Source organism: Bos indicus x Bos taurus, chromosome 16 (assembly GCF_003369695.1).
Source record: "Bos indicus x Bos taurus breed Angus x Brahman F1 hybrid chromosome 16, Bos_hybrid_MaternalHap_v2.0, whole genome shotgun sequence".
NCBI lineage: Eukaryota > Metazoa > Chordata > Mammalia > Artiodactyla > Bovidae > Bos > Bos indicus x Bos taurus.
This window is the reverse complement of record NC_040091.1, coordinates 66,192,944-66,218,408: the sequence shown is the minus strand read 5'-3', so window position 1 is coordinate 66,218,408 and position 25,465 is coordinate 66,192,944. Positions and strand designations below refer to the sequence as shown.

At 37.8% G+C, this 25,465-nt stretch overlaps 1 protein-coding gene across 3 annotated transcripts in view; it reads right to left on the bottom strand.

Annotated features, from left to right (window-relative positions):
- HMCN1 (hemicentin 1) overlaps nucleotides 1–25,465 on the bottom strand; it is a 537,282-nt gene that overhangs the window by 300,164 nt on the left and 211,653 nt on the right. For all 3 annotated transcript variants that reach the window (XM_027565583.1, XM_027565584.1, XM_027565586.1), the window contains exons 7-11: nucleotides 25,014–25,134; nucleotides 23,682–23,945; nucleotides 22,037–22,181; nucleotides 17,763–17,884; nucleotides 12,556–12,831 (exon numbers count right to left, since the gene is read on the bottom strand). In XM_027565583.1, coding sequence (XP_027421384.1) covers nucleotides 12,556–12,831; nucleotides 17,763–17,884; nucleotides 22,037–22,181; nucleotides 23,682–23,945; nucleotides 25,014–25,134 — 928 coding nt within the window. The remainder of the gene's footprint in view (nucleotides 1–12,555; nucleotides 12,832–17,762; nucleotides 17,885–22,036; nucleotides 22,182–23,681; nucleotides 23,946–25,013; nucleotides 25,135–25,465) is intronic.

Genomic DNA, 25,465 nt, shown 5'->3' with positions numbered 1-25,465 from the left:
CCATGCCTTTAACCCTCTCTTCTTTCTTGATCTGGTCTAAACTCCACAGAGCATCACTACACACTACAAACACTTTTCTCAATTACTTTGTCTTTTGCTGAACCAAATCACAAAACCCCAAAACCTAAATAATTCTTCTATGTGTATACTGAAAAGATGATTGAAGATGACAGGAAAAAGAAAAATCGCACCATCATGGGAAAACAACTACCTATTCAGCCTTGCCTTTACTCTCAGCAAGCCCATATTTCTGTGTCCTCATTCTTCCATGGAATTGTGCATGTAGTGTTCATCTAGAAAGGCTTTCATGACTTCTACCTAACAAATACTGACTCATATCCCAGTAGATACTTCAGACACCATCTCCTGAATGAAACCTTTCTCAAACTCCACTCATTACTGAGACAGTATGCAAGGATACAGTATGCAAGTATGCAGTTCCTATCCACATGGGTAATAAATATTTTTGAAATTTACTTATAACCTTTCTTCTACTTTGAACTTACTAAAGGGAAGGATGTCATTTTCTTTTCATTTATATTCTTGGCAGGGAGCGGAATGACTAGCACAAATTTTCAGTGAATACAAGAATGAATGAATGGACAAAAGAGATACTTTTTACAAAGGTATTTTTAGTCAAGGCACTTTGTATGTTTCAGTATTGATTTCATCATTTGGGAAAAAATATATCTAACAAAAGAGAAGACTCTACACATGGAAATCACCAGATGGTCAACACTGAAATCAGACTGATTATATTCTTTGCAGCCAAAGATGGAGAAGCTCTATACAGTCAGCAAAAACAAGACTGGGAGCTGACTGTGGCTCAGATCATGAACTCCTTATAGCCAAATTCAACTTTAAATTGAAGAAAGTAGGGAAAACCACTAGTCCATTCAGGTATCAGATCAGATCAGTCACTTAGTCGTGTCCGACTATTTGCGACCCCATGAATCGCAGCACACCAGGCCTCCCTGTCCATCACCAACTCCCGGAGTTCACTCAGACTCATGTCCATCGAGTCAGTGATGCCATCCAGCCATCTCATCCTCTGTCATCCCCTACTCCTCCTGCCCCCAATCCCTCCCAGCATTAGAGTCTTTTCCAATGAGTCAACTCTTCGCGTGAGGTGGCCAAAGTACTGGAGTTTCAGCTTTAGCATCGTTCCTTCCAAAGAAATCCCAGGGCTGATCTCCTTCAGAATGGACTGGTTGGATCTCCTTGCAGTCCAAGGGACTCTCAAGAGTCTTCTCCAACACCATACCTCAAAAGCATCAATTCTTCGGCGCTCAGCCTTCTTCACAGTCCAACTCTCACATACATACATGACCACAGGAAAAACCATAGCCTTGACTAGACAAACCTTTGTTGGCAAAGTAATGTCTCTGCTTTTGGATATGCTATCTAGGTTGGTCACAACTTTCCTTCCAAGGAGTAAGCGTTTTTTAATTTCATGGCTGCAGTCACCATCTGCAGTGATTTTAGAGCCCAGAAAAATAAAGTCTGACACTGTTTCCACTGTTTCCCTATCTATTTCCCATGAAGTGATGGGATTGGATGCCATGATCTTCGTTTTCTGAATGTTGAGCTTTAAGCCAACTTTTTCCTCTCCTCTTTCACTTTCATCAAGAGGCTTCTGAGTTCCTCTTCACTTTCTGCCATAAGGGTGGTGTCATCTGCATATCTGAGGTTATTGATATTTCTCCCGGCAATCTTGATTTCCAGCTTGTGCTTCTTCCAGTCCAGGGTTTCTCATGATGTACTCTGCATAGAAGTTAAATAAGCAGGGTGACAATATACAGCCTTGACGTACTCCTTTTTCTATTTGGAACCAGTCTGTTGTTCCATGTCCAGTTCTAACTGTTGCTTCCTGACCTGCATACAAATTTCTCAAGAGGCAGATCAGGTGGTCTGGTATTCCCATCTCTTTCAGAATTTTCCACTGTTTATTGTGATCCACACAGTCAAAGTCTTTGGCATAGTCAATAAAATTCCTTATGATTATACAGGGGAAGTGAGAAATAGATTTAAGGGACTAGATCTGATAGAGTGCCTGATGAACTATGGACAGAAGTTCGTGACATTGTAGAGGAGAAAGGAATCAAGACCATTCCCATGGAAAAGAAATGCAAAAAAGCAAAATGGCTGTCTGAGGAGGGCTTACAAATAGCTGTGAAAAGAAGAGAAGCGAAAAGCAAAGGAGAAAAAGAAAGACATAAGCATCTGAATGCAGAGTTCCAAAGAATAGCAAGGAGAGATAAGAAAGTCTTCCTCAGCGATCAATGAAAGAAATAGAGGAAAACAACAGAATGGAAAAGACTAGAGATCTCTTCAAGAAAATCAGAGATACCAAGGGAACATTTCACACAAAGATGGGCTGGATAAAGGACAGAAATGGTATGGACCTTACAGAAGCAGAAGATATTAAGAAGAGGTGGCAAGAATACACAGAAGAACTGTACAAAAAAGATCTTCACGACCCAGATAATCACAATGGTGTGATCACTCACCTAGAGCCAGACATCCTGGAATGTGAAGTCAAGTGGGCCTTAGAAAGCATCACTACGAACAAAGCTAGTGGAGGTGATGGAATTCCAGTTGAGCTGTTTCAAATCCTGGAAGATGATGCTGTGAAAGTGCTGCACTCAATATGCCAGCAAATTTGGAAAACTCAGCAGTGGCCACAGGACTGGAAAAGGTCAGCTTTAATTCCAATCCCAAAGAAAGGCAATGCCAAAGAATGCTCAAACTACTGCACAATTGCACTCATCTCACACGCTAGTAAAATAATGCTCAAAATTCTCCAAGCCAGGCTTCAGCAATATGTGAAGTGTGGACTTCCAGATGTTCAAGCTGGTTTTAGAAAAGACAGAGAAACCAGAGATCAAATTGCCAACATCCGCTGGATCATGGAAAAAGGAACAGAGTTCCAGAAAAACATTGATTTCTGCTTTATTGACTATGCCAAAGCCTTTGACTGTGTGGATCACAATCAACTGTGGAAAATTCTTCAAGAGATGGGAATACCAGACCACCTTACCTGCTTCATGAGAAACCTATATGCAGGTCAGGAAGCAACAGTTAGAACTGGACATGGAACAACAGACTGGTTCCAAATAGGAAAAGGAGTTCGTCAAGGCTGTATATTGTCACCCTGCTTATTTAACTTCTATGCAGAGTACATCATGAGAAACGCTGGGCTGGAAGAAGCACAAGCTGGAATCAAGATTGCCGGGAGAAATATCAATAACCTCAGATATGCAGATGACACCACCCTTATGGCAGAAAGTGAAGAGGAACTCAGAAGCCTCTTGATGAAAGTGAAAGAGGAGAGGAAAAAGTTGGCTTAAAGCTCAACATTCAGAAAACAAAGATCATGGCATCTGGTCCCATCACTTCATGGGAAGTAGATGGGGAAACAGTGGAAACAGTGTCAGACTTTTATTTTTTTTGAGCTCCAAAATCACTGCAGGTGGTGACTGCAGCCATGAAATTAAAAGATGCTTACTCCTTGGAAGGAAAGTTATGACCAACCTAGATAGCATACTCAAAAGCAGAGACATTACTTTGCCAACAAAGGTCCATCTAGTCAAGGCTATGGTTTTTCCTGTGGTCATGTATGCATGTGACATTTGGAGTGTGAAGAAAGCTGAGCGCCAAAGAATTGATGCTTTTGAGGTGTGGTGTTGGAGAAGACTCTTGAGAGTCCCTTGGACTGCAAGGAGATCCAACCAGTCCATCCTAAAGGGATCAGTCCTGGGTGTTCTTTGGAAGGACTGATGCTAAAGCTGAAACTCCAATACTTTGGCCACCTCATGTGAAGAGTTGACTCATTGGAAAAGGCTCTGATGCTGGGATGGATTGGGGGCAGGAGGAGAAGGGGACGACAGAGGATGAGATGGCTGGATGGCATCACCGACTCAATGGACGTGAGTCTGAGTGAACTCCGGGAGTTGGTGATGGACAGGGAGGCCTGGCGTGCTGCAATTCATGGGGTCGCAAAGAGTCGGACATGACTGAGCAACTAATGGGAAAATTAATAGCATACATGAGGATCCCATCAATATAACAGTGATCAGCTTTGTAGTCACAATAACCAAACGCCCCTAACATATCACACCCTTCTACAGATATGCCTGCAAGTGCTCCCACTTTGTGCATTAGTTCTAATTCCATCTTTATTTACCAAAGCTCCTTCCTCATGTATAAAAATAGCAAGTCATTATGTTTCTCCTGTATTATAAATATCTAAACTTTAGAAACAGAATTTTCCTAGTTTAATTCTTAATTTAGAAAATAACTCAAACATTAATCAATGTTTCAAGGGAATTAGAAACAGAATTTTCTCTTTAGTTGAATTCTTAATGTATAAAATAATTCAAAGAAACATTAATCAATGTTTCAAGGGAATCAGAATCAAGTAAAATGTTAGTACATGTTCTGACAAAAGGATTTTTCAGACTTGGCAATAGTTTCTTCACCTAACTAAGCACTCTGCTTCTCGTTCAGTCTTCTCACAGACGTGTGCAATACTACGTGTTCTAGATAACTAATGAGAACAGACTGCGGGGCAAGTCCACCGAACGCTCTGCGATGACCTAAATGTGAAGGAAATCCAAGGAAGAGGAGGTACATGCATACGTGTGGATGACTCATTTTGCTGGACAGCAGAAACAAGCACTGTGAAGCAGCTATACGTCAATAAAAAAATTAACATTATGTCAGGCACCAAAGACAAAAAACTGAAGAAAACTGGGCCGTGCCCTAATGTAGCTTACAGCCTAGTCATCTTACAGGTTCTCTGCGTGCATACTCACAGTTCTCTCTCCGCTAGGCTGTTCCTTACCAGCCACTCTACCAGAACTTAAGTCAAAAGGGTCACTAAACTGTTTCAGTTTTTTAGTTAGATTTAGATTTCCAGCTATTTGTGACTCATGTGCCAACAATTTATAGACACTTTGTATCTTTTCTATTTAAAAAGTTTTACTTCAGTACTCAATTTCCTACAGATACTGAAGAATCCTTTCTCTATTTTTAAACTTTCTTCTACCCTCCTGTGCCTTAGGCCTGTTAACTGCACGCACAGGCATTTCTATATATTATGCAGAACAATGGAAAGACCCAGTTCAGATCTAGGCTCTGCCACGTGCTGGCTTTATAACCTAGGGCAAGCCACTAACTCCGCAGAGGCTCTTCATCTTTATGGGTAAAATACAGATATCAATACAAATACACACAACATGTGAGAGTTAGATTATATAATGTATGTCACAAATTCTCAAACATTTTTAAATGTCTGTAGTTTCATCTGGATAATTTAGTGGATTGAAGTGCTTGCTGATTCATCTGTCCTCTCATCCAGCAGTCCCTGCACTGTAAAAGGTATTAGCTTCCATCATTTAACTTCCCTGACATCTGGACATCTTTCTAGCTCACTTAAATCCATCAGGTCTGGCTTAATATACATTTTTTTCCCATGGTCTAGTTTTGCTCAAAATTATAATGTCCTTGGTGTAAAACTTCTTTATAATAATTTCTCATATACTTGAAGTATTTGTTAGGTCATCACATCTCTTTTTCTTTTATAATGCAAATAACTAATTCTTTAAACTTCCTTATAACTTCCACTTAAAAACATTTCAGTAAAGTTTCTGTCTTCTAAATTTTAGAGAAATAGGGTTCTTTCTATCTGCAATTAAAGTGATCTGAGATCCAGAGAAGGAGAAATATCAAATGACATCCCCTATATGTGGACTATAAAAACAAATGATAAAAAGGAACGTACTTTAAAAACAGTCATAGAGTTAGAGAACGAACTTACAGTTGCCAGCAGGTAAGGATGGGGAAAGGGATATTTAGGGAATTGGGGATGGACATGTACACACTGCTATAATAAAATGGATAACCAACAAGCACCATATATAGCACGTGGAACTCTGTTCCGTGTTACATGGCAGCCTGGAAGGGATGGGAGTTTGGGGAAGAATGGATACATGTATCTGTATGGTTGAGTCCCTTTGCTGTTCACGGGAAACTATCACAACATTGTTAATAATTGGCCAAACCTCAGTACAAATTAAAAAGTTTAAAAAATAACAAATTTTAAAAAGTGGTATAAGATCTATGCAAGATATAGATACCTTGCATGAAAGACAAAAACAATGAAATGCACAATATTAATTTTTTTTTACATTTTAACTGTATGGAATTGAATCATATTATAACAGAAGTTTGCCCCTAACCATGGAGTCAGTAGAATACATTCATCAGATGAAGTTAATATTAAACTTTTCTCTTCATAAAGTTTACAGTCAGCATAGAAAGAATTAGGAAAGCAAATATTTCTATAGGAAAACTACATATTCCTTGGATTTCACTGCAGGAAATACATGATGTAAAATACCCCTAGAATATTTTCCTTCAAATCTTAAAACCTGAAACATCCTCTTTATAAGATCCCTAGTACAGAAATCACCAAAACCTAGTATTTTAAGACAGCATCTTACTCATGTGTGTTGATTCACACTGAGACATCAAAGAACGAAGGAACTGAATAAACTTAACTTTTGACAACCAGTAATGATTTGGAAGTTTTAAGAGAACAATTTATGGCACTAGTATTTAAAGCAGACATATATGTGTCTCGGGTCAACCTCCAAAAATAAAAGCTTAACTAGGAAGACTTCAATGTATTGAAATGTCTAGGAAAACAGATGAACTAATTAAATTCAATTCTTATTATTCAAACATGGATTCAGACTTCTAAAAATCAAAATGTACTCCTGTGAAAATAATGCAAAGGGGAAATATAAGGGGATTTTCAAGACTCCCTTACTGGGCTATTCATTATAAGAAAACCTAATTTAATTATCAATTGATACTCTTCATTTCTCCTTTTGCTTTTCCTCATTTTGGTTCAGAAATTATTTAAAATAGATGACTCTGTGATATAATCCTATAAAATTCCACACCCATAAGCTTTTAAATATGATTTTTTATACTGTCAAAACTTCTAATGACACTTTTTTGAGAAAGTATTTCCTAATTTCTCAACTATTCCCTATTTTTACATTATCTCCTATTGACTTTCTAAATTTTATCTTAATTATTTTAAATATAAAAGTTATAAAGCAAAGTCATAGAATATTTAGCAAAGAAACAAAGAAAATATATTATTCACATATAATTTGATCTCCCTAATACAATTAACACCAGAATTTTCAAAACTTTCAAAATCCTGTTTATACAAAGTTTTAAGAAAATTCATCTCCATTACTTTTTTTTCAAGTACAGAACAGCAAAGTTAAAAAGTTGCTTGTAGTTCCATTGACACCAACAATCACATTTATGTGTGTATCAATCCAGATTCTTGTCCTCCTAGCATAATTATGAATGTCTTCTCTTTGTTTGTTATTTTGCTTGCACAGCTGTACTTCTGAATCTTGTGATAAACCCTGCTTGAGGTAAACAGAGTTTTTGGGAAAATCTCCTGTGTCTAGTTACATTATTACCTCCAGAGCGAGGAATTTGCACAATGAAATAAGGATATCAACCCATTCACATTCTCTCATGCTCATTAGTGGAACTGATTGACAGCCAGGTTCTGAGATCAGCATTTCCTTTCAAGGCTCTTTTGATAAATTGATAATGAACCTAACAGTCAGTGAGGGAAATTAAAGTGATGGAAAAAGGCCACTGGATCATTTACTTCTGCTGCTGTTGGACTCAAAATCCTATGATGCTGCCAAAACTGAAGCCTTATAAATGTCCATGGTCTCAGTAAAAATTAAAATTCCCACAGGGAGCATCTGAGTGGCTGACTCTAGGTAATGTGACCTGCAAGGGTTTAGGGAAAGGTAATTATCTGATCTCTTTTGTTTTCCACTTTCTTTTTTTAAAAAAAATTTTGTGGGGATATAGTTGCTTTACAATGTTGTATTAGTTTCAGGTGTACAGCAAAGTGAATCAGTTATACATATATATATATTTATATTTATCTTTTTTAGATTTTTAGATCATTTCTCATGTAGGTTATTACAGAGTATTGAATAAAATTCCCTATCATATACAGTAGGTCTTTACAAGTCATCTATTTTACGTATAGTAGCATGTATATGTCAATTCCAATCTTCCAATTTCTCTCTCCCTTTCCCTTATTCCCTGATAACCATAAATTTGTTTTCCAGCAATTCCACCACTGGATATATACCCTGAGAAAACCATAATTGAAACCAATACATATACCACAATATTCATTGCTGCACTATTTACAGTAGCCAGGACATGGAAACAAACTGCTGCTGCTGCTGCTGCTAAGTCGCTTCAGTCGTGTCCGACTCTGTGCGACCCCAGAGATGGCAGCCCACCAGGCTCCCCCGTCCCTGGGATTCTCCAGGCAAGAACACTGGAGTGGGTTGTCATTTCCTTCTCCAATGCATGAAAGGGAAAAGTGAAAGTGAAGTCGCTCAGTCATGTCCGACTCTTAGCGACCCATGGACTGCAGCCCACCAGGTTCCTCCGTCCATGGGATTTTCCAGGCAAGAGTACTGGAGTAGGGTGCCATCACCTTCTCCGATGGAAACAAACTAAGTGTCCGTCAATAGATAAATGGATAAAGAAGATGTGGTACATATATACAATGGAATATTACTGAGCCATAAAAAAGAATGAAATTGTGTCATTTGTTGAGACATGGATGAACCTAGCGTCTGTCACGCAGAGTGAAGTCAGTCAGAAAGAGAAAAACAAATGTTATAAATTAACACATGAATGAGGAATCTAGAAAATGTACAGATGGACCTAGTTTCAGGGCAGGAATAGAGACACAGATGTAGAGAATGAACTGTAGACCTGGGGGGAAGGGAAGGGTGAGATGAATTGGAGGACTAGGTTTTACACATCCACAGTACTATGTGCAAAATAGACAGCTAGTGGGAACCCGCAGTACAGCGCAGGGAACCCGCAGTACAGCAGGGGGCAGAGTTCAGAGCTCTGCGATGAGTCTGGGGTCGCACAGAGGCGGACACAACTGAAGCGACGCAGCAGCAGCAGCCAGGCTTCCTGCCCACTTTTCGTCCTACTGTTTTCTTAACTAGCTGGTTATCGCTATTGATAGGTTTAAGTGCTGGCTTCCTCAAGGGTAACATTTTGTTTTTGAAGCAAACTAAGAAATGAAGAAACAAAGATACAACCTCTCTGCTTTCATGTGGACATAAAAAAGATGGACCACCAATTGAAATTTTCATTCCACTGAATTCATTTATACAAACACCAATCTTGATATGTAATATATAAAATCCCTCCCCCAATTTTTGCCACTGTAGATTGAAACTGGTTTTTGGTATTCTTCAGTTTTGTCTTTTTTGGGTCTTTATATTTTATTGTTAATGAGAAAAGGCTGCAGTAGCTAGACATATGCTATTTTTAACCAGAAAATTCTTGCTAATTACATTTCATAAAACTACTACCAAAACTTTAAAGTCTGGATGTTTAACTTTTAAAAGTATTACAGATAAAAGTTTCCAAACAGATCTGTGGAGGCAGAGCAAGATAAATGAGGTTATAAATTGAGCTATTGATTCTTCTGCAAGCAAGAAAAATATTCCTAGTGTGTATTCAATCCAAGTAGCTATTATATCTTTTAAGCTTTCTTGAACTATTTTTGATTTATTCTTTTTAAAACATGTAACTGCATAAAAGTGAAATTAATTTACAATTTATGTTTCAGTGTCAATGGTTGGCAAGCATCTTATATTCTCATGAATTATAATCCTAGGTACAGCACTTTATTTCATCAACCATCCACTGCTTTTCAATAATGTATTCAAGCAGAAAATAATCAGGGGGCATAATAAAGCTAGAGTCTTATTTTTAATAGACAGTGCTATCAAATTCTAGAATATAGTTTTGTTAGATTTTTAAAACCTAATTTTTCATCAAAATTGTTCACTCAAACTCAGGATCAACTAGACAGGCCAAAAAATAATGCCTTTAAACAGATTTACACCACTAGAGATTATACATAGGGGCTTTCCTGGTAGTTCATACAGTAAAGAATCTGCCTGCAATGTGGAAGACCCAGGTTCGATCCCTGGGACAGGAAGATCTCCTGGAGAAGGGCCTGGCAATCCATTCCAGTATTCTTGCCTAGAGAATCCCATGGACACAGCAGCCTTGTGGGCCACAATCCATGGCATCACAAAGAGTCGGACATGACCGAAGCAACTTAGCATGCATGCAGGCAGAGATTATACAAGCTAACCAGTAATCATATAATGACATATGTTTTTTGTATTTATATTTTGTATATTTTATGACATCTAACCTCAGAACTTAAATTGTTAGGTTACAATAAGTCTATTTACCAGAAAGAAGATAAAAGTTTTAGGGTTTCCTTTAAAAATATGCATTTCTATGTCATAGGTTCATACTTTAGAATAGATTCAAATATTGTTTTGGAAAATGTTGTCCATGAAACCACCTGAGAGGTCAGTTATAAATGCAGATCTCCAGGCCCTAACCCAGGCCTGTGAAATCAGAATCTCTGGGCATGAAGTAAGAAATCTGCTTTTTAAAAAGTTCCTTGGAAAAGTCTTCATCCATAAATGTTTGAGAACATCCATAAATGTTCAAATTGACTGAGCAATACTAAAGGACTAAACAGTTGACCTGGAGAAACAAGGACGGCTCTGATTCTTTTAAAATCCCATTGTAACAGAACATCAGGGAAAGAACCAAGGTCATATTTCAGAAGTCCATTACCATGTATCCTATCTGAAATAATCAGTTTGGTAAAAAAAAAATAGTTCCAAAACTCTAGTAACTAAAGTTACTACTTGGATTGACTCAAATATTTAGGCCGTTTACCACCTGGAAATGCAGTGAACCATTTACAAAAGCAACATTCCCCCAGAGGTTTCAGCAGATCGACTAACTAATGAAAGACGCACAGTCATATAGTCGGATTGCAGCGTATATCTCAAATACCAGTGAGAAAACCAGAATCAGATGTCAAGCATTTTATTAAGTCTCACGGTAGTTTCACTTTGCTTTTTTGCCATTAATAGCATTCCAAGAAACTCGGTGGTAAGTTTCTTAAACAACAACATTATAACCCAGTGAGGCATGTTATAAAGTTATTTCTAGTGCCATAACCAAGTAGCCAGACCTGATTCTGAGGCAATCAGTCTCCCACATCAAGGATTTGAAATAAAATACTCTCCTAAGGCAGCAACTGAACCTTTCAGCTAAACAGTATAAAACTGCCAACAGTAAGTTGCTCATTACATTAAGACTCTAGAGACATTTAGAAGCCAAATAGGATTCTACTGAAAGAGATACTTGGGAATAGCTTCTGATCTTCATTTGTTAGTCTGGACTAACATACATATTTAGTAGCAATTAGAAGGCAGTGGCAACCCACTCTAGTACTCTTGCCTGGAAAATCCCTTGGGCGGAGGAGCCTGGTAGGCTGCAGTCCGTGGGGTCGCTAAGAGTCGGACATGACTGAGCGACTTCACTTTCACTTTTCACTTTTCACTTTCATGCACTGGAGAAGGAAATGGCAATCCACTCCAGTGTTCTTGCCTGGAGAATCCCAGGGACAGGGGAGCCTGGTGGGCTGCCGTCTATGGGGTCACACAGGGTTTGACACAACTGAAGCAACTTAGCAGCAGCAGCAGCAGACCACATTGACATCCCTGCTGGTCCAGGAGTTAAGACTGCCTTCCATGGCTGGGAGTGTGGGTTCAATCTCCGGTGCTTTGAGCTATTTGAACACCTTAGTCTATACAGACAATTAAGATTGGTTTATCATTAGCTTCTTTGTGTGTGTGTGTCTGCATATGCGTCTAAGATAAATAAGGTAAAAACAGCTCTGTTAAAGTTTCAATAAAATTTCACCTTGATAGGAAACATCTTAAAACTTAATTAAAACCATAAAAGTAAATTAAATATACAAATAATGCACTCAAATTGGGAACTTTGCTTTTTATTTTTTACCAATTAAAAGGTTTTTTTTTTCAAGTTCACAAAATAGATAAGAAATTTTAAACCTATTAAATCATCCAGAGACTATTTCTATTTCTACTCCCTTAAAATAAAGGTCTTCAATTACTAGGATTAACTGTGTTTAAGGTCAACTATTTGCTGCTGCTGCTGCTGCTAAGTTGCTCCAGTCGTGTCCAACTCTGTGTGACCCCACAGATGGCAGCCCACCAGGCTCCCCCGTCCCTCGGGTTCTCCAGGCAAGAACACTGGAGTGGGTTGCCATTTCCTTCTCCAATGCATGAAAGTGAAAAGTCAAAGTGAAGTCGCTCAGTTGTGTCCGACTCTTTGCAACCCCATGGACTGCAGCCTACCAGGCTCCTCTGTCCATGGGATTTTGTTTTAGTTTCCAGCTTAGTCACTTTCATACCCTCAAGGTCCACAAGCATTCTATTCTTCAACACTGTAATTGTTTGGGTAGATACCCTCAGATAGACAATTTAAGGGAATAGAGATCAAAGAAGGAAAACAGAAAGACACCATGACTCAGAAGTCACTGTCAGGACTTACCTTGCACGGTGAGGAAAACAGCCTCAGTCGATGATCCTCCTTCGTTGGAAACAACACAGCGATACTCTCCTGCATCGCTGAATTTCACACTCCTGAGCTCCAGGGAAAGGTTAGCCAAGATCCTCATTCCTGCTGTATCTGTCAGCCTGATATCTCGGTCATTCCTCTGCCAGGTTAGATTGTAACCCACTGCACTGACGACAAGGCATGTCAGAACTGCTGTTTCTCCAGGAGTGACGGTAACATTACTAGGCACTTGGATGACTGGCGGGGGCTCTGTGGGAAATGAGAAGATTCCACTTGAAAGATCCAGAAGTCATTTTACTCACTCATAGAGGTGGCTTAAAATTTTAATGAGAATGTATTGAATATCTGGTAGGAAAGACTGGTAGGAAAGACACAGTACAACAGAACTTATTCATTAATACAAATGGGGTGATCAAGTGATCAAGAGGGCTTCCCTTGTGGCTCAGCTGGTAAAGACTCTGCCTGCAATGTGGGAGACCTGGATTCAATCCCTGGGTTGGGAAGATTCCCTGGAGAAGGGAAAGGCTACCAACTCCAGTATTCTGGCCTGGAGAATTCCATTATCATATAGTTGAAAAATGCTTCAAATGCATGTTTACATACCACAGTACACTAAAACTCAAATCTATAAGTTACAGCTGTGAGCATCAAAGAGGCATGGCAAAAAGATATGACTATGCTGATTTAGTATTGCAGAATCTGTCAAATTTTGAAGAAAATAGCCATTTATGGATTTTTAAATTTAAAACCATTTATTTAGTGTTTTAAAGAAAACAGCACATGAAGGATGAGAGAGATGGCAAAGATACAATGGCATCACCTTTAAAGAGATTATCACCTCACTAAGACACAGTGCAACAGCAGAGTAAAATGAATATTCCCTCAGAAGCAGCAGAATGTCTAAGAAATTCAAGTTAACAGTCGGGATAGACTTTTAATAAAAGTCTACACACAGGACCAAGCACACAAGAGGCACTGAGTGATGCATGCTCATTTCAGATGTGGCCAAAAGCCATTTACCAATTAAATATTTAACCAGCATTTCTAGAGAAAATCACATACTGCTCTAGTTAGGTCTGAGGATAAACCTAAATGCCCCTGTAAAGCTCACTCCGCCCAAAAGCTTTAAAATAACCTGCCATACCAAGACATTATTGAGCAATCACAGCAATAAAAAACTAGCTGGAAAGCCATGTGTCTGTTTCAGTTGAAATGTGAAAGAAGATCAGATATTCAAGACCCAACTTTACTCAAAACTGTATATAAGTACAGATGAGTATCTTAAGCCTAAAATCCCAAACCTGGAAATAATATGCCAAAAACAGAGATAACCATAGTGGTTATCTCTGAGAGAAGGAAATATGTATATTTTTTCATATTTCCCTTTATATTTATCTTTGTTTTCCAAACATTTTTGGAGGAATATATGCTATTTTAAATTATTTAAAAAATCTGTAATGGTAAATGGTAAAATGGTAAAAAATTTTTACCATTCTGCTATGTTTTTAAAACCTCTTATGAAAAGTTAATGAATCAGTTACAAAGAGTATATGAGAAACTGAGAAAGGTCTGACTGAATTCTAGTTAGATTTGACAAATAAAATGCAGGATGCTCTGCTAAATTTGAATTTTAGATTAACAATGAATATTATTTTATAATATATAAGATATTTTATATATTATTATATAATAATATATAATATTTTTGTAACTCATGAAATATTTTGAGACATATTTATATGAAAGTCACATGTAAGTGGGCATCCTTATTTTTACCTGCTGAATCTGGTAAACATAGGCTGCCTAATTTTATCCCAATTTACCTGGATGACCCTAGAAAAGGCAATATATTCACAATGTTTCCCTACCTGAAAAATGAGATGATTAAATTGGGTAATCCAGAAGACCCTTCTAGCGCCAAGGCTCTATGATTGTAGCATACAAGATAATATAGACCAAAGACCCAGAAGTGAGCATTTGTGAATAGGTGTTAACACTCGATCAAAATCTTCCTGAAGACCACAAAATGTGTTGTGTACCTTCCTTTGTTGTTGTTGTTCTTTTTAAACAACCTTCTTCAGTTAGACTAGGGATGTTTAGAAACTGTAAATCCTGTATTATCAGCATACAGGGGATGCCAGGTGCTCACCCAGATCCTTCTCAAGAACCTAGGCACTCATTTCCCTAACTGCTCTTGTTTGTTGACTACTGAGCTCAGAGCCAAGAGAGCTGACGTGCTCGGTCAGGCTCCCTTTCCACTGCAGCCCACTTCTGGTAACCACTTTATGAAGGAAAAACACACAGCTCTCTCGCCTCGATTCAAGGCCATCCCAGCATCAAAGCCCCCGTTAGGATCCGCTGAGGCCTCTGTTGTGATTGCATCACGATGTAATTTCTTGCACTCCTTCACGGGTGCTCTTCCGTAGAAAACTCCCTGATAACTTTCTCGCTTGCATAATCTGCCTTAGACTCTATTTCCTCCTCAAATATACATTCAAGTATGTCAAACACCAGTTTTCTACTAATATCCAGGGGTAGAAGAGCTCTTAAACATGACATCCAATACCACTGCTGCATAAATATCTGGAGATGATAAACATCATGCACACTGAAATATTTATGCATACGTCAATAAATGGGTGGTAATGGGAGAGATGATGGAGGAGCATGACAGCAGTTTACAGAAGAGTCTAAGATAACAAATTACTGGAAACAGCCTGGTCCTGAGAGGGTGAGGGGTAGTCATTCCTAAGTGAAAGAATGGCTGAGGCTAAGATTAGGGAACCAGAGATGGAATCTCAAAACCGAGAAAGAATAAGTATGGGCCTTGTGACATTAAGTGAGGCTCACTAGACTGAAAGTCAGGAGGCCAGGAATCTACTTCTCACCACCAACCCACGTCATCAGAAATGGGGCACCTGCCTGCTCTGGGTTTCACTTTCTTTAGCTACAAAGTGATGAGGTGCTACAATATTATTTCCATGTCTTACCCTGTTCTAAAAGAATATCCTGTAATTACAATTTAAGATTGCCTGACAAGTATTCTGTAATCAATTTTACATAAGGCCAAAATTTTGGTACTCTGTGTGTGTGTGTGTGTGTGTTGGGGGAGGGACATTATGCTAATAAATAAATTCAGTAGAGAAAATTAATATAACTTTGTACTAGTACTAAAGTACCAAATGCCATGTGTAAAGAGTTTTTCCTGCTTCTGCAGTTCTGTTCATTAGTTTCTATATGTTTATATGCAATAAACAAGAAGTATAATTGTTTTTACACCCATTTTGCACTTAAAATTATCAATATCAATATGTCCAATGAACCAAAAATCCTAAAAATTGTTGGCTAGAAGAAAATGCTGAAGATATTCAAGTAACATATTGGTAGAACTTTAATTTTCCTTGAAACATTTCTCAGGTGCTGTGTGACTTTATAAAATAATGTCCACAGTGACACCAGTAAAACATCACCATCCCATCATGCTGTGTTTCCCAACACTCCTGTCAAAATATAACATCTAATTATCCTATGAATAAACAACTGATTCTCTTGTGCTAGTCAGTAGCAACAGTAGGATGACTGAGCCAGGCCCTGGATGGAAGTTTAAGGCTGGTAGGTTAAAAGAAAATAAAAGTTCAGAAAGAAATGTCCACTCTTTCAAGTCCAAAGGGGTACTTCCTTGCTACTTCTATGTTTATAGGCATTGCCATATCATTCATACTTCTGCCTCCTCTTTGATGATTAAGCAATGGGACACAATTCCTGAAAACTGGCTTTGGCATAGTACAACTTCCCAGTGATACCATGGATGGGCTGGCACAGATTAACGCTGCAAGGGCATGGGCAGTGTGTATATTCAGAAGTTACTGATACCATAGGGCCAAATTCTTAGAAGTCAGTTCACAAGTCGTTTCTGGCACTTCCCAGTTATTTATGCGAGACGCCTGAGTCCACTCACTGAAATCTCTTTTCCCTGTTGTCCTTCTCTTAATTAATATTGCTGGGAAAAAACTCAAGTGCTCAAGTGTTTGTTTTCCCAGAAGCTGAGGAATGTTGACATGATTCCATGCTTTTCGTAATTACTGGAGACGAAAAAATGAATAGTTTATGATGTATGTCAACTTGCTAAATTGTTTCAGAAGACAAACTTTATTTTTCTAAGAATAAGAGAATACAAATAATTTACTGCAAGAAGAACAGGCTTGCATGCCTCAGTTTAAAAGTTCAGCTTGAACTTACTGATAATAAACGTAAACTCTGGGCTTCTAAATAGTCCTACAGTTACAAAGCTTCTTTTGTCTTAAATTTTACCAAGAAAATGCACCTCTGACTTTTCAGATGCACAAACTGCCAGTTGAGACATTGTTATAAGAAAGCTCCACAGGCACGTTTAGGTTGGAATAGGGTTACCATTAAACATACATCAACCCTAGGCTATGAGGCAGGCAGAAAATGACTGAGTCAAAATTTCTAATAAATTCTAGATATATGTTGAGTAGGTAGCTTAATCTTGATCACTGATAATATATGGTAGTTGTTTTGGTTTCTAAAGAATTCTGGGAGATTGGAGGAAAAAAATGATAATATAATGAGAGCCTTGTCTATTTATAGGAAACTTACTATTTAAATGTGAATTAATTAGCATGACTTCTGTCACTCTCAATACCAATATTGTAATCACTGAGGTCCTGTGTTTTTGAATTGTGACACTTACTGTCTTCAACTCAGATGTCAGAATCCATTCACAAAAGCACTTTGCATACTATAAACATGGGAAGAGAAAGGGAAAGTTGAACCTTGCTATTCTAAAATGGATCTCTCCCTTTTTTCTCAAAGGAGAATGCCATATGGGGATTTCAAGATATTAAACCCCTACAATAATAATAACAACAACAATAATTTTAAAAACTCATGTCTATTAGTTGTTTCTATGTGCCTGATTCTATCCTGTGCTTAACATATACTCTCTCACTTAATCCTCATAATTTCTCCATGAAAAAAGAGACTATTACTGCTATTATCATCATTTTACAGTGGGGAAACCAAGGCACTGAGTTCTTAGGTAACTGGTCCAAGACGGGTCACACAAGTTAACACACAGCGAAGCCTGGTTAACAAACATCCCATTTCCATACCTGCGTTGATACTGAGGCAACTGCCGAGGAGTTAGGGATAATTACCTGACACGTCGAAGAACGTCTGTGCTCGTCCAATCCCTGCAGTACTGACAGCAACACACTCATAGGCGCCTTCGTAAGCCAGAGTGACCTCTTCAATATCCCAGGTCACGCTGGCAGATTCTCTGGGGTAAGAAAACAGAACCATGCTTAGTTACTACAAAAACAAGACCAGGCTGAAGCACTGATTCCGCTATTCGTTTTATTCATTCAAATGAACAAAGAAAACAGTTTAAAGAAAGTAAATTGATTAAACTGCAGATTTCTTTGTAGCTTAAAACTATACACCTCTTATATTTTAAACAGAAAGTGAAGCTTCTCTAATCTGAGCAAAAAGCAAAGACAGTAACTTTGGTTTTGTTTTTTTCTATTGATCTTCCTAGGTTCTAACAAGAGAAATCATTTCCAAATGTGAGAATAACTTTAAAGAGGCGGTGGATAGAAGAATGAACCTTTTTTACTGAGAAAATATCATGGAGACATCTTTGATTTTTCTCAAAAGTCATTTCAAAAAAACTGCCAATAATTTTACTTTTAATTTTCACTTTTTTCACATTAATAAGTCTACTTTCTTTTGAATATTATTTTTTGATCAGGCCTCTACCTTTACTGTTTAGAAATACAGTCTGTGCCTGTCAAGTTATGGAGACTACAAAAAATTTCTTTAGGAAAATATTCTCTGACTAGGTCAATATAATTAAATAAATAACATTTTTTTAAATTGGCAGAAAAGCACTCCTTAAATCTTCTCTCCTTCCCCTCTCTTTTCAAGTTTTTGGTCATTTTCAGTGGGATTTAGCCAAAGCAACTGAACCAGGTAATTAACAAGTATGAAGGTAGAAAACGGAATTTTTGGTTCTCAAAAAGATAAATTCTCTTTAACTTTCTTATGTATAAGCTCCACATAAGACTATATACCATATCTGGTTCAATACATGTATACAATGAGTAAAAAAAAAAAAAAAAAAAAGATCAGTTTTATAATCAAAGTTGTCATTAGGTAAAACAAATCTTTTTCCTTATATTATATATTCACTCATTTAATAAATATATATACTCTGCTCTCTAGCAGGGCTTCCCTGGTAGCTCAGACGGCAAAGAATCTGCCTGCAATGTGGGAGACCCAGGTTTAAGCCCTGGGTTGGGAAGATCTCCTGGAAAAGGACCTGGCAACCCATTGCAGTATTCTTGCCTGGAGAATCCCATGGACAGAGGAGTCTGGTGAGCTACAGTAAAGTGGGCTTTGTAACATGGGGTTACAAAGAGTCGGACACGACTGAAGCAACTTAGCACACATGTCCTCTAACACTTCAATTTGTTACTCATCTTCTGGAAATGTCTTAGTAGTAGCCATTTAATTCTTATTTAAAAGATTCTGATAACCTATAAAATAAGCATTATATTGTTCTAAAATATGATTGTCATAAATACTTTCATATTTTTTCTTATAATCATCCATAGATATTTACAGCATATTTTAAACATTCAAGATATGGATAAAATGACCCACTGCAGAGTCAAAATACTTTCCACTGAAGCTGAAAATGTACAAGATATAGTCCTCACAGTAATAACTCCAGAGCCCTCCCAATTCAAATGAATGGTACTCTCACTATAAAGAATTCATTGAGCTCTTAATGTACATTTACCACTAACCTATATTTAAAAGAAAGTCAAAACACAGGTTCCTGCCATCAGGAAAGTGAGACAGTAAGCAAGGTGACCATTCCATATATTTTAGTAACTGAGACTATGTACTTCAGTTAATACTGTTTCCTTTCGCATGTGTCTCTGTATTGGGTGTCAGTGGTCCTTACTGCCACATTGAGAAGAAAATGAAGTATGACTTACTCTTTGCTGCGCTGATCACCTAAGATGCATCTTGAATGCTTTAAAGCAGTATACTAAGCCCAAGTTTACAGATGCCATTATCTAGAAGGTACGGGTAAGTTCCAGAAAGATAGGACTTTGAATTACACACATTTTTTGTGCCTTCTGCAGTGCTTACTTCAGAGCCAAGTGTATGTTAGGATTCATCAAAAACTTAAGACACATGGAAATTTTAGAATAGAAAGCAGCAACTTTTCTAGTCTTAGGGCCCTTTCTTTAAAAACAAAGTAGGGAGAAGGACAAGTAATTTATTCAAAGGCACGTAACCAGTGTATGGGTTGCTTACAGAATATTCTTTAGTATTATATTTATTCCTATCTCATTTATGAAATTATTACATGAAAACAACTCTCCTTTTCATGTAGCCTTATCAGTAGGCATTATCCTCTGTCCATGGAATTCTTCACGCAAGAATACTAGAGTGGGTGGCCATTCCCTTCTCCAGGGGATCTTCCCAACCCAGGGATCGAACCCAGTTCTCCTGCATTACAGGCAGATTCTTTACCATAAAAGCCACCAGGGAAGTTCACTAAGATTGTATGACCACAACAAAAAGTTTTGAAGGAACGGCCTTTGGAACAGGAGAAGGAACACGTCAGTTAGAAATGAGTCTTGCTGCTAATGGAAACGAATTCTCTCCCACATCCCCTAGAAATCATCGTGACTCACATGACAAAGATCCAGTCATGCATCTGGAGTTGTTAGGAAATCTAGGGCAGAGATGTGCAAGTGAACTGGGATTAGAGTATCAAATCCATCATCACCCATGCCCAATTTTGTCTCTAGACTCTTACATCTAAAGAACTTAACAAATGTCAGCAAGGCATGTCACAGCTCTGGGCCACAGAGTTGGAAAAGTGCAAGAAAGAATCCTTGTGGTTTACCTCAGAGGAATTGGGTGAAATTAATAAATTAATGTTTATAAAGAATCCCAAGTATCTTTCAGAAATGTTACTATTTAAATCCAAAGCAGAATTGTTTGATTTCATCAGTTAGGTATGTAACTTTGTCATTTTATATCTTGGTCAGCTAATGTTGCTGGTTATTAACTATGCAGCTAAGGAAATCATCAAGACGTATGTTAAGAAAGTAGCAGGAAATAATAAGTCCAATCTTTACCTAATGGAAAATTCAAGTTATGATAAACATTCTTGCCACAGCTTTTGCTTTAAATGACCCCATGAGGAGATTGTATAAGCTAAGATTTGTCAAAACTTAACATATTACAGAAGCTATTTATGTGAATATTGAGTTACTGGTGTGAAAGTCTTATAAAATAATACTTAGAGTTTTTCTCCTTAAATGTAGATTGTTTTATAGTAAATTAACAACAACAAAAAAGTTTTCCAGAAATCATCATCTAGTTTTCAAGGCCTATTTAATGTTTATCATTAGATGACTTAAATTTATCTAGAAAATTCACCAGTCTTCTCAAGGCAAGTTGGTGTCCTCTAGCCCACTCCCATTGATTGTTGGCTGCAGTGTATGTGTGTGATAAGTCGTTTCAGCAGTGTCTGACCCTTTGTGACCCTTCAGGCTACTCTGTCTATGTGATTCACCAGGCAAGAATACTGGAATAGGTTGCCATGTGCCCTCCTCAAGGGGATCTTACCCACCCAACGATGGAACCCCAGTCTGTCTCCTGACAGCATCCCAGCAGGCATTTCACCCTCCTGCCCCTGGCTCCCTGGGCTCCAGCTCCACAGGCTGCTTCCTGTCTTTCCTCCCCACATGCCTTTAGTGCACTTGCACTGATTGTTCCTGGTATGTGGACACTCCTCCCTGGATGTCTGCAGGACCATCTCGTTCACCATGTTCAGGTCCTTATTCAAATGTCTCTACTATGAATTTTAAAATTGCAACTTAGCCAAAATCACATGCCGTCCACTAACCAGTAATTATGTGCCTGAAATAATCTGCTCTACTTTTTATTGTAACACATCAGATTCACTTATCATTATACTTTAAATCAGATTCAGAGACATACTTACCCCTCAAGCCACTGAAGTTTAAACTTCAGGGTCTTTCATTTGCAAGGGCTCTTGCAAAGTTCAGTACCAAACTTTGTATTCATAATTTTATATTCTTTGTCTTATTAAGGGGCCCTCAAACTATAAAATTCAGATTCTATAAAACCTGCAATCAACTCTTAAACGTATTCCAGCATTTATTATATTACCATAGAATACTTATCATCTATTTCTGTCTTCCTTCTTCACAATATAAGCTCCACAAAGGTACAGATTCGTGTCCGTTTGCTCAGTGCTACACCCCAAGACTATGAAGCAAATAACACTGTATAATGAATATGTACACTAACATAAATATCTATCTGTATTTCGGATGTTTCATGGTATAAAATATTATTAACAGAAGCATTTACACACTTTAAATACTGGTCGACTCCAAGTGTAGCTCCATTTCTGACAAAACTCAAGGTAAAAGGCAGAAGACTGTCAACAGCGCAGGGAATCTGGCCCGGCTGCAGGTAGTAGCCCAGGGTTTTCTCAGGCATTGTAACTTTCGGAGCATCTGGGGAAAAAAGAACATGGGCAAGAAGGTCACAATGATATTTGGTACTTCCTGTTAATCCATTCAAAACTTCATGCTTAAACTATTCCAGTAAATTCTCTGCATTCCAATTAATCTAAATCACTAAAAATCACTTTAATTATCTTTCTTTGTTCCAAGTTTATTAATTTCTGGATTATCTCCAGAAAGTACTCATTGAATCTATGACTCCACTGATTTTAAGGCATAATATTTTTTTTTTACCAGCAAGATAGAAACAAAATTACCAAATAAGTTATAAAGCATCATCAATGGTAGAAGAGAGTTTAATTCTGAAAATGTAAAGGTATGTAAGAACCCACATAGCTTAGAATTGAATTCATAGAGTAACTATTTCCAGAAAAAGAATGAAAAAATTGATTTCTTAAGAATCCAATAGTTTTTTTAAGCATTCAATTCAGGGGCTAAAGCAACTAACGCTGTATATTTTCTCTGAGGAAATACTGAGGTTGGTTCTACTATGATCTTATTTTCAGCATTAAACAATAGAGTTGTTCCTGACTTTCCCAAATGATAACCTTCTATATAAATGATAAATTGTTACTGCTCCATCCAGTAGAACAATATTAGAATCAATCTTTCTATATCTGTTGAATATAGATGGTTGGATGGCATCACTGACTTGATGGACATGAGTTTGAGCAAGCTCTGGGAGTTGGTGATGGACGGGGAAGCCTGGCATGCTGGAGTCCATTACCAACAAAGGTCCATCTAGTCAAAGCTATGGTTTTTCCAGTAGTCATGTATAGATATGGGAGTTGGACTATAAAGAAAGCTGAGCGCCAAAGAATTGATGCTTTTGAACTGTGGTGTTGGAGAAGACTCTTGAGAGTCCCTTGGACTGCAAGGAGATCAAACCGGTCAATCCTAAAGGAAATCAGTCCTGAATATTCATTGGAAGGACTGATGCTGAAGCTGAAGCTCCAATACTTTGGCCACCTGATGCGAAGAACTGACTCATTTGAAAAGACCCTGATGCTGGGAAAGATAGAAGGCAGGAGAGAAGGGGATGACAGAGGATGAGGTGGTTGGATGGCATCACCAACTCGATGGACATGAGTCTGAGTAAACTCCGGGAGTTGGTGATGCACAGGGAAGCCTGGCGTGCTGCGGTTCATGGGTCTCAAAAAGTCGGACATGATTGATCGACTGAATTGAACTGAAGACCATCAGAATTTCCAAGTTCAAGTTCTTACACTGACTGAAGTAAGATTCTAAGATCTATAGATTTTGAATCTACTAAGATTCTCAGATCTACAAATCGGTGAGATTTAACATGAAATTTTGAATTTTTTTTTTATGGTTAAGAAAAGTTGTTACCTATGTGTAAATGCTTTTCCACACAGTGACTCAGTAATAATGTGAGGATATTATTTTTTACTTTAGACTCCATTTTTTACCTATAGGACCACATAAACCCCTTAAACGATCAATACTCTAGTGGACTAAATGACATCTTACCTGGCACAATACTAGAGAAAGAAACACTTGACACTCTCTGGAAGAGAAAACCATCCTTATCATAGCCTGTTACTTTGAGAAAGAAAGCTTCATTTGGTGGTATAAAATCAGAAATATTCCATATGCCATAGGGTTTTCTATCAGGATAATATTTAACAGGAATAGTCTTAAGAGAACTGCCTGAGATACTCAGAAGTTCAAGACGATCTACTTTAGCTGGGATGGAAATTCCAGAAGTATTCAGCAGCACATAGGTAGGTATTCCTACAAGAGAAAGAATTTATCATTTATAAGTAATATGTACCCAAGGTTATCTATCAAGTAAGTTTTGTATTATAACAGCAGGTAACCAGGATCATATATATGAGTACTACAGGCTGTGCCAAAAACTGTGGCCCAGATGTGGAATCTTTTCTACACAAATAAAAAAAGTTTATTTATGACCAGAGAAATACAGGAAACCATAGATAATGACTTTTAAGTTTTCTAATCACGTTTATATGTAGAAAATTAGAATTATGAATATTGTATAATATATTTGTATTATATGAATATTTTTAAAGGTTTGTTATTTTGTATCCTCCTAGTAACTGAAGCAATAAAAATAAAAGAACAATCAGAAAAAAAGAAATTTAAAGTCACAGTAAGACTAAGCCTTCTTTTTAGCTACAGAACTATAAATCTTCTTGCATGAATAAAAATAAGATGAAAAAGCACCTTTCAAATCAATAATAATTTCACCTTGGAACATATAATGCTATGTGATATCTTCAATGTTTTAACTATACACACACACACTCTATATTTTCACCTTGACAACAGGCAAGTAAGATGCTAGTAAGAAAAAGCCCCAAGACCTAGGTCAGCAGTTTTCAAAGTTTAGTAAGTATAGGAATCAATGAGGTGCTTGTTAAAGTGTACATTCCTGGGACCTGGAGAAGGAAAGGGCAACCCACTCCGGTATTCTTGCCTGGGAAATCTTATGGATAGAGGAGACTGACAGGCTACCATTCATGGAGTTGCAAAACAGTTGGATGTACCTTAGTGACTAAACAAAACTGGGACCTACTGTCTATAATTTTCATTCAGGAGATCTAAGGTAGGCCCCAGGAACCTTAATATTTGATAAGCTCCCCAAGTGAGTTCAATATCACTGGTCTTTGGGCCATACTTCAAGAAGCAATGACTATGACAGGAGTAATCATATTTCAAATAAAGATGCCATGTTTCCCAATTTTATTGAAGAACTACAAAATTACAAAACCACAGTCTGAGAAGTACTTTGCAGTTCAATATCTACTACGCCAATTGAGCCAATACACACATACAAACCTTGCACCGGTCTGCTGACTGTTTTTTTGAAGTCCAGGGTGGGCTTTCGGGAAAAACCAGCTCGAAAATCAATAGTACTGAGGCCAGTGATGCGAACAGAGTGCCTTCCAGTGCTAGATGTCTGAAAAATGTTTAATGACAAATTCCATCAGCAGTTAATCCAGGGTGCTGGCCACACTAAACACTAACCAGTAAAAGAAACTGCAGAGCGTTCCATTAGACTTGGTGTCCACTCACTGTGGCCTTTATCTGGGTGTTTTGAACTTAACTGTGATTCCATAACTTCAATGCAAGTTTTGTAATACATATCCAGGAGCCGAAAGCCTATACAATTGAGTATTATATTGCACGCTCAGTGGTAAAAGATAGAGGGGCACAGTCATAGTGAATGGACTTGATTCACATGGTGGATGTTCAAAAAATGAATATTCATGAAATAAATGAATGACTAA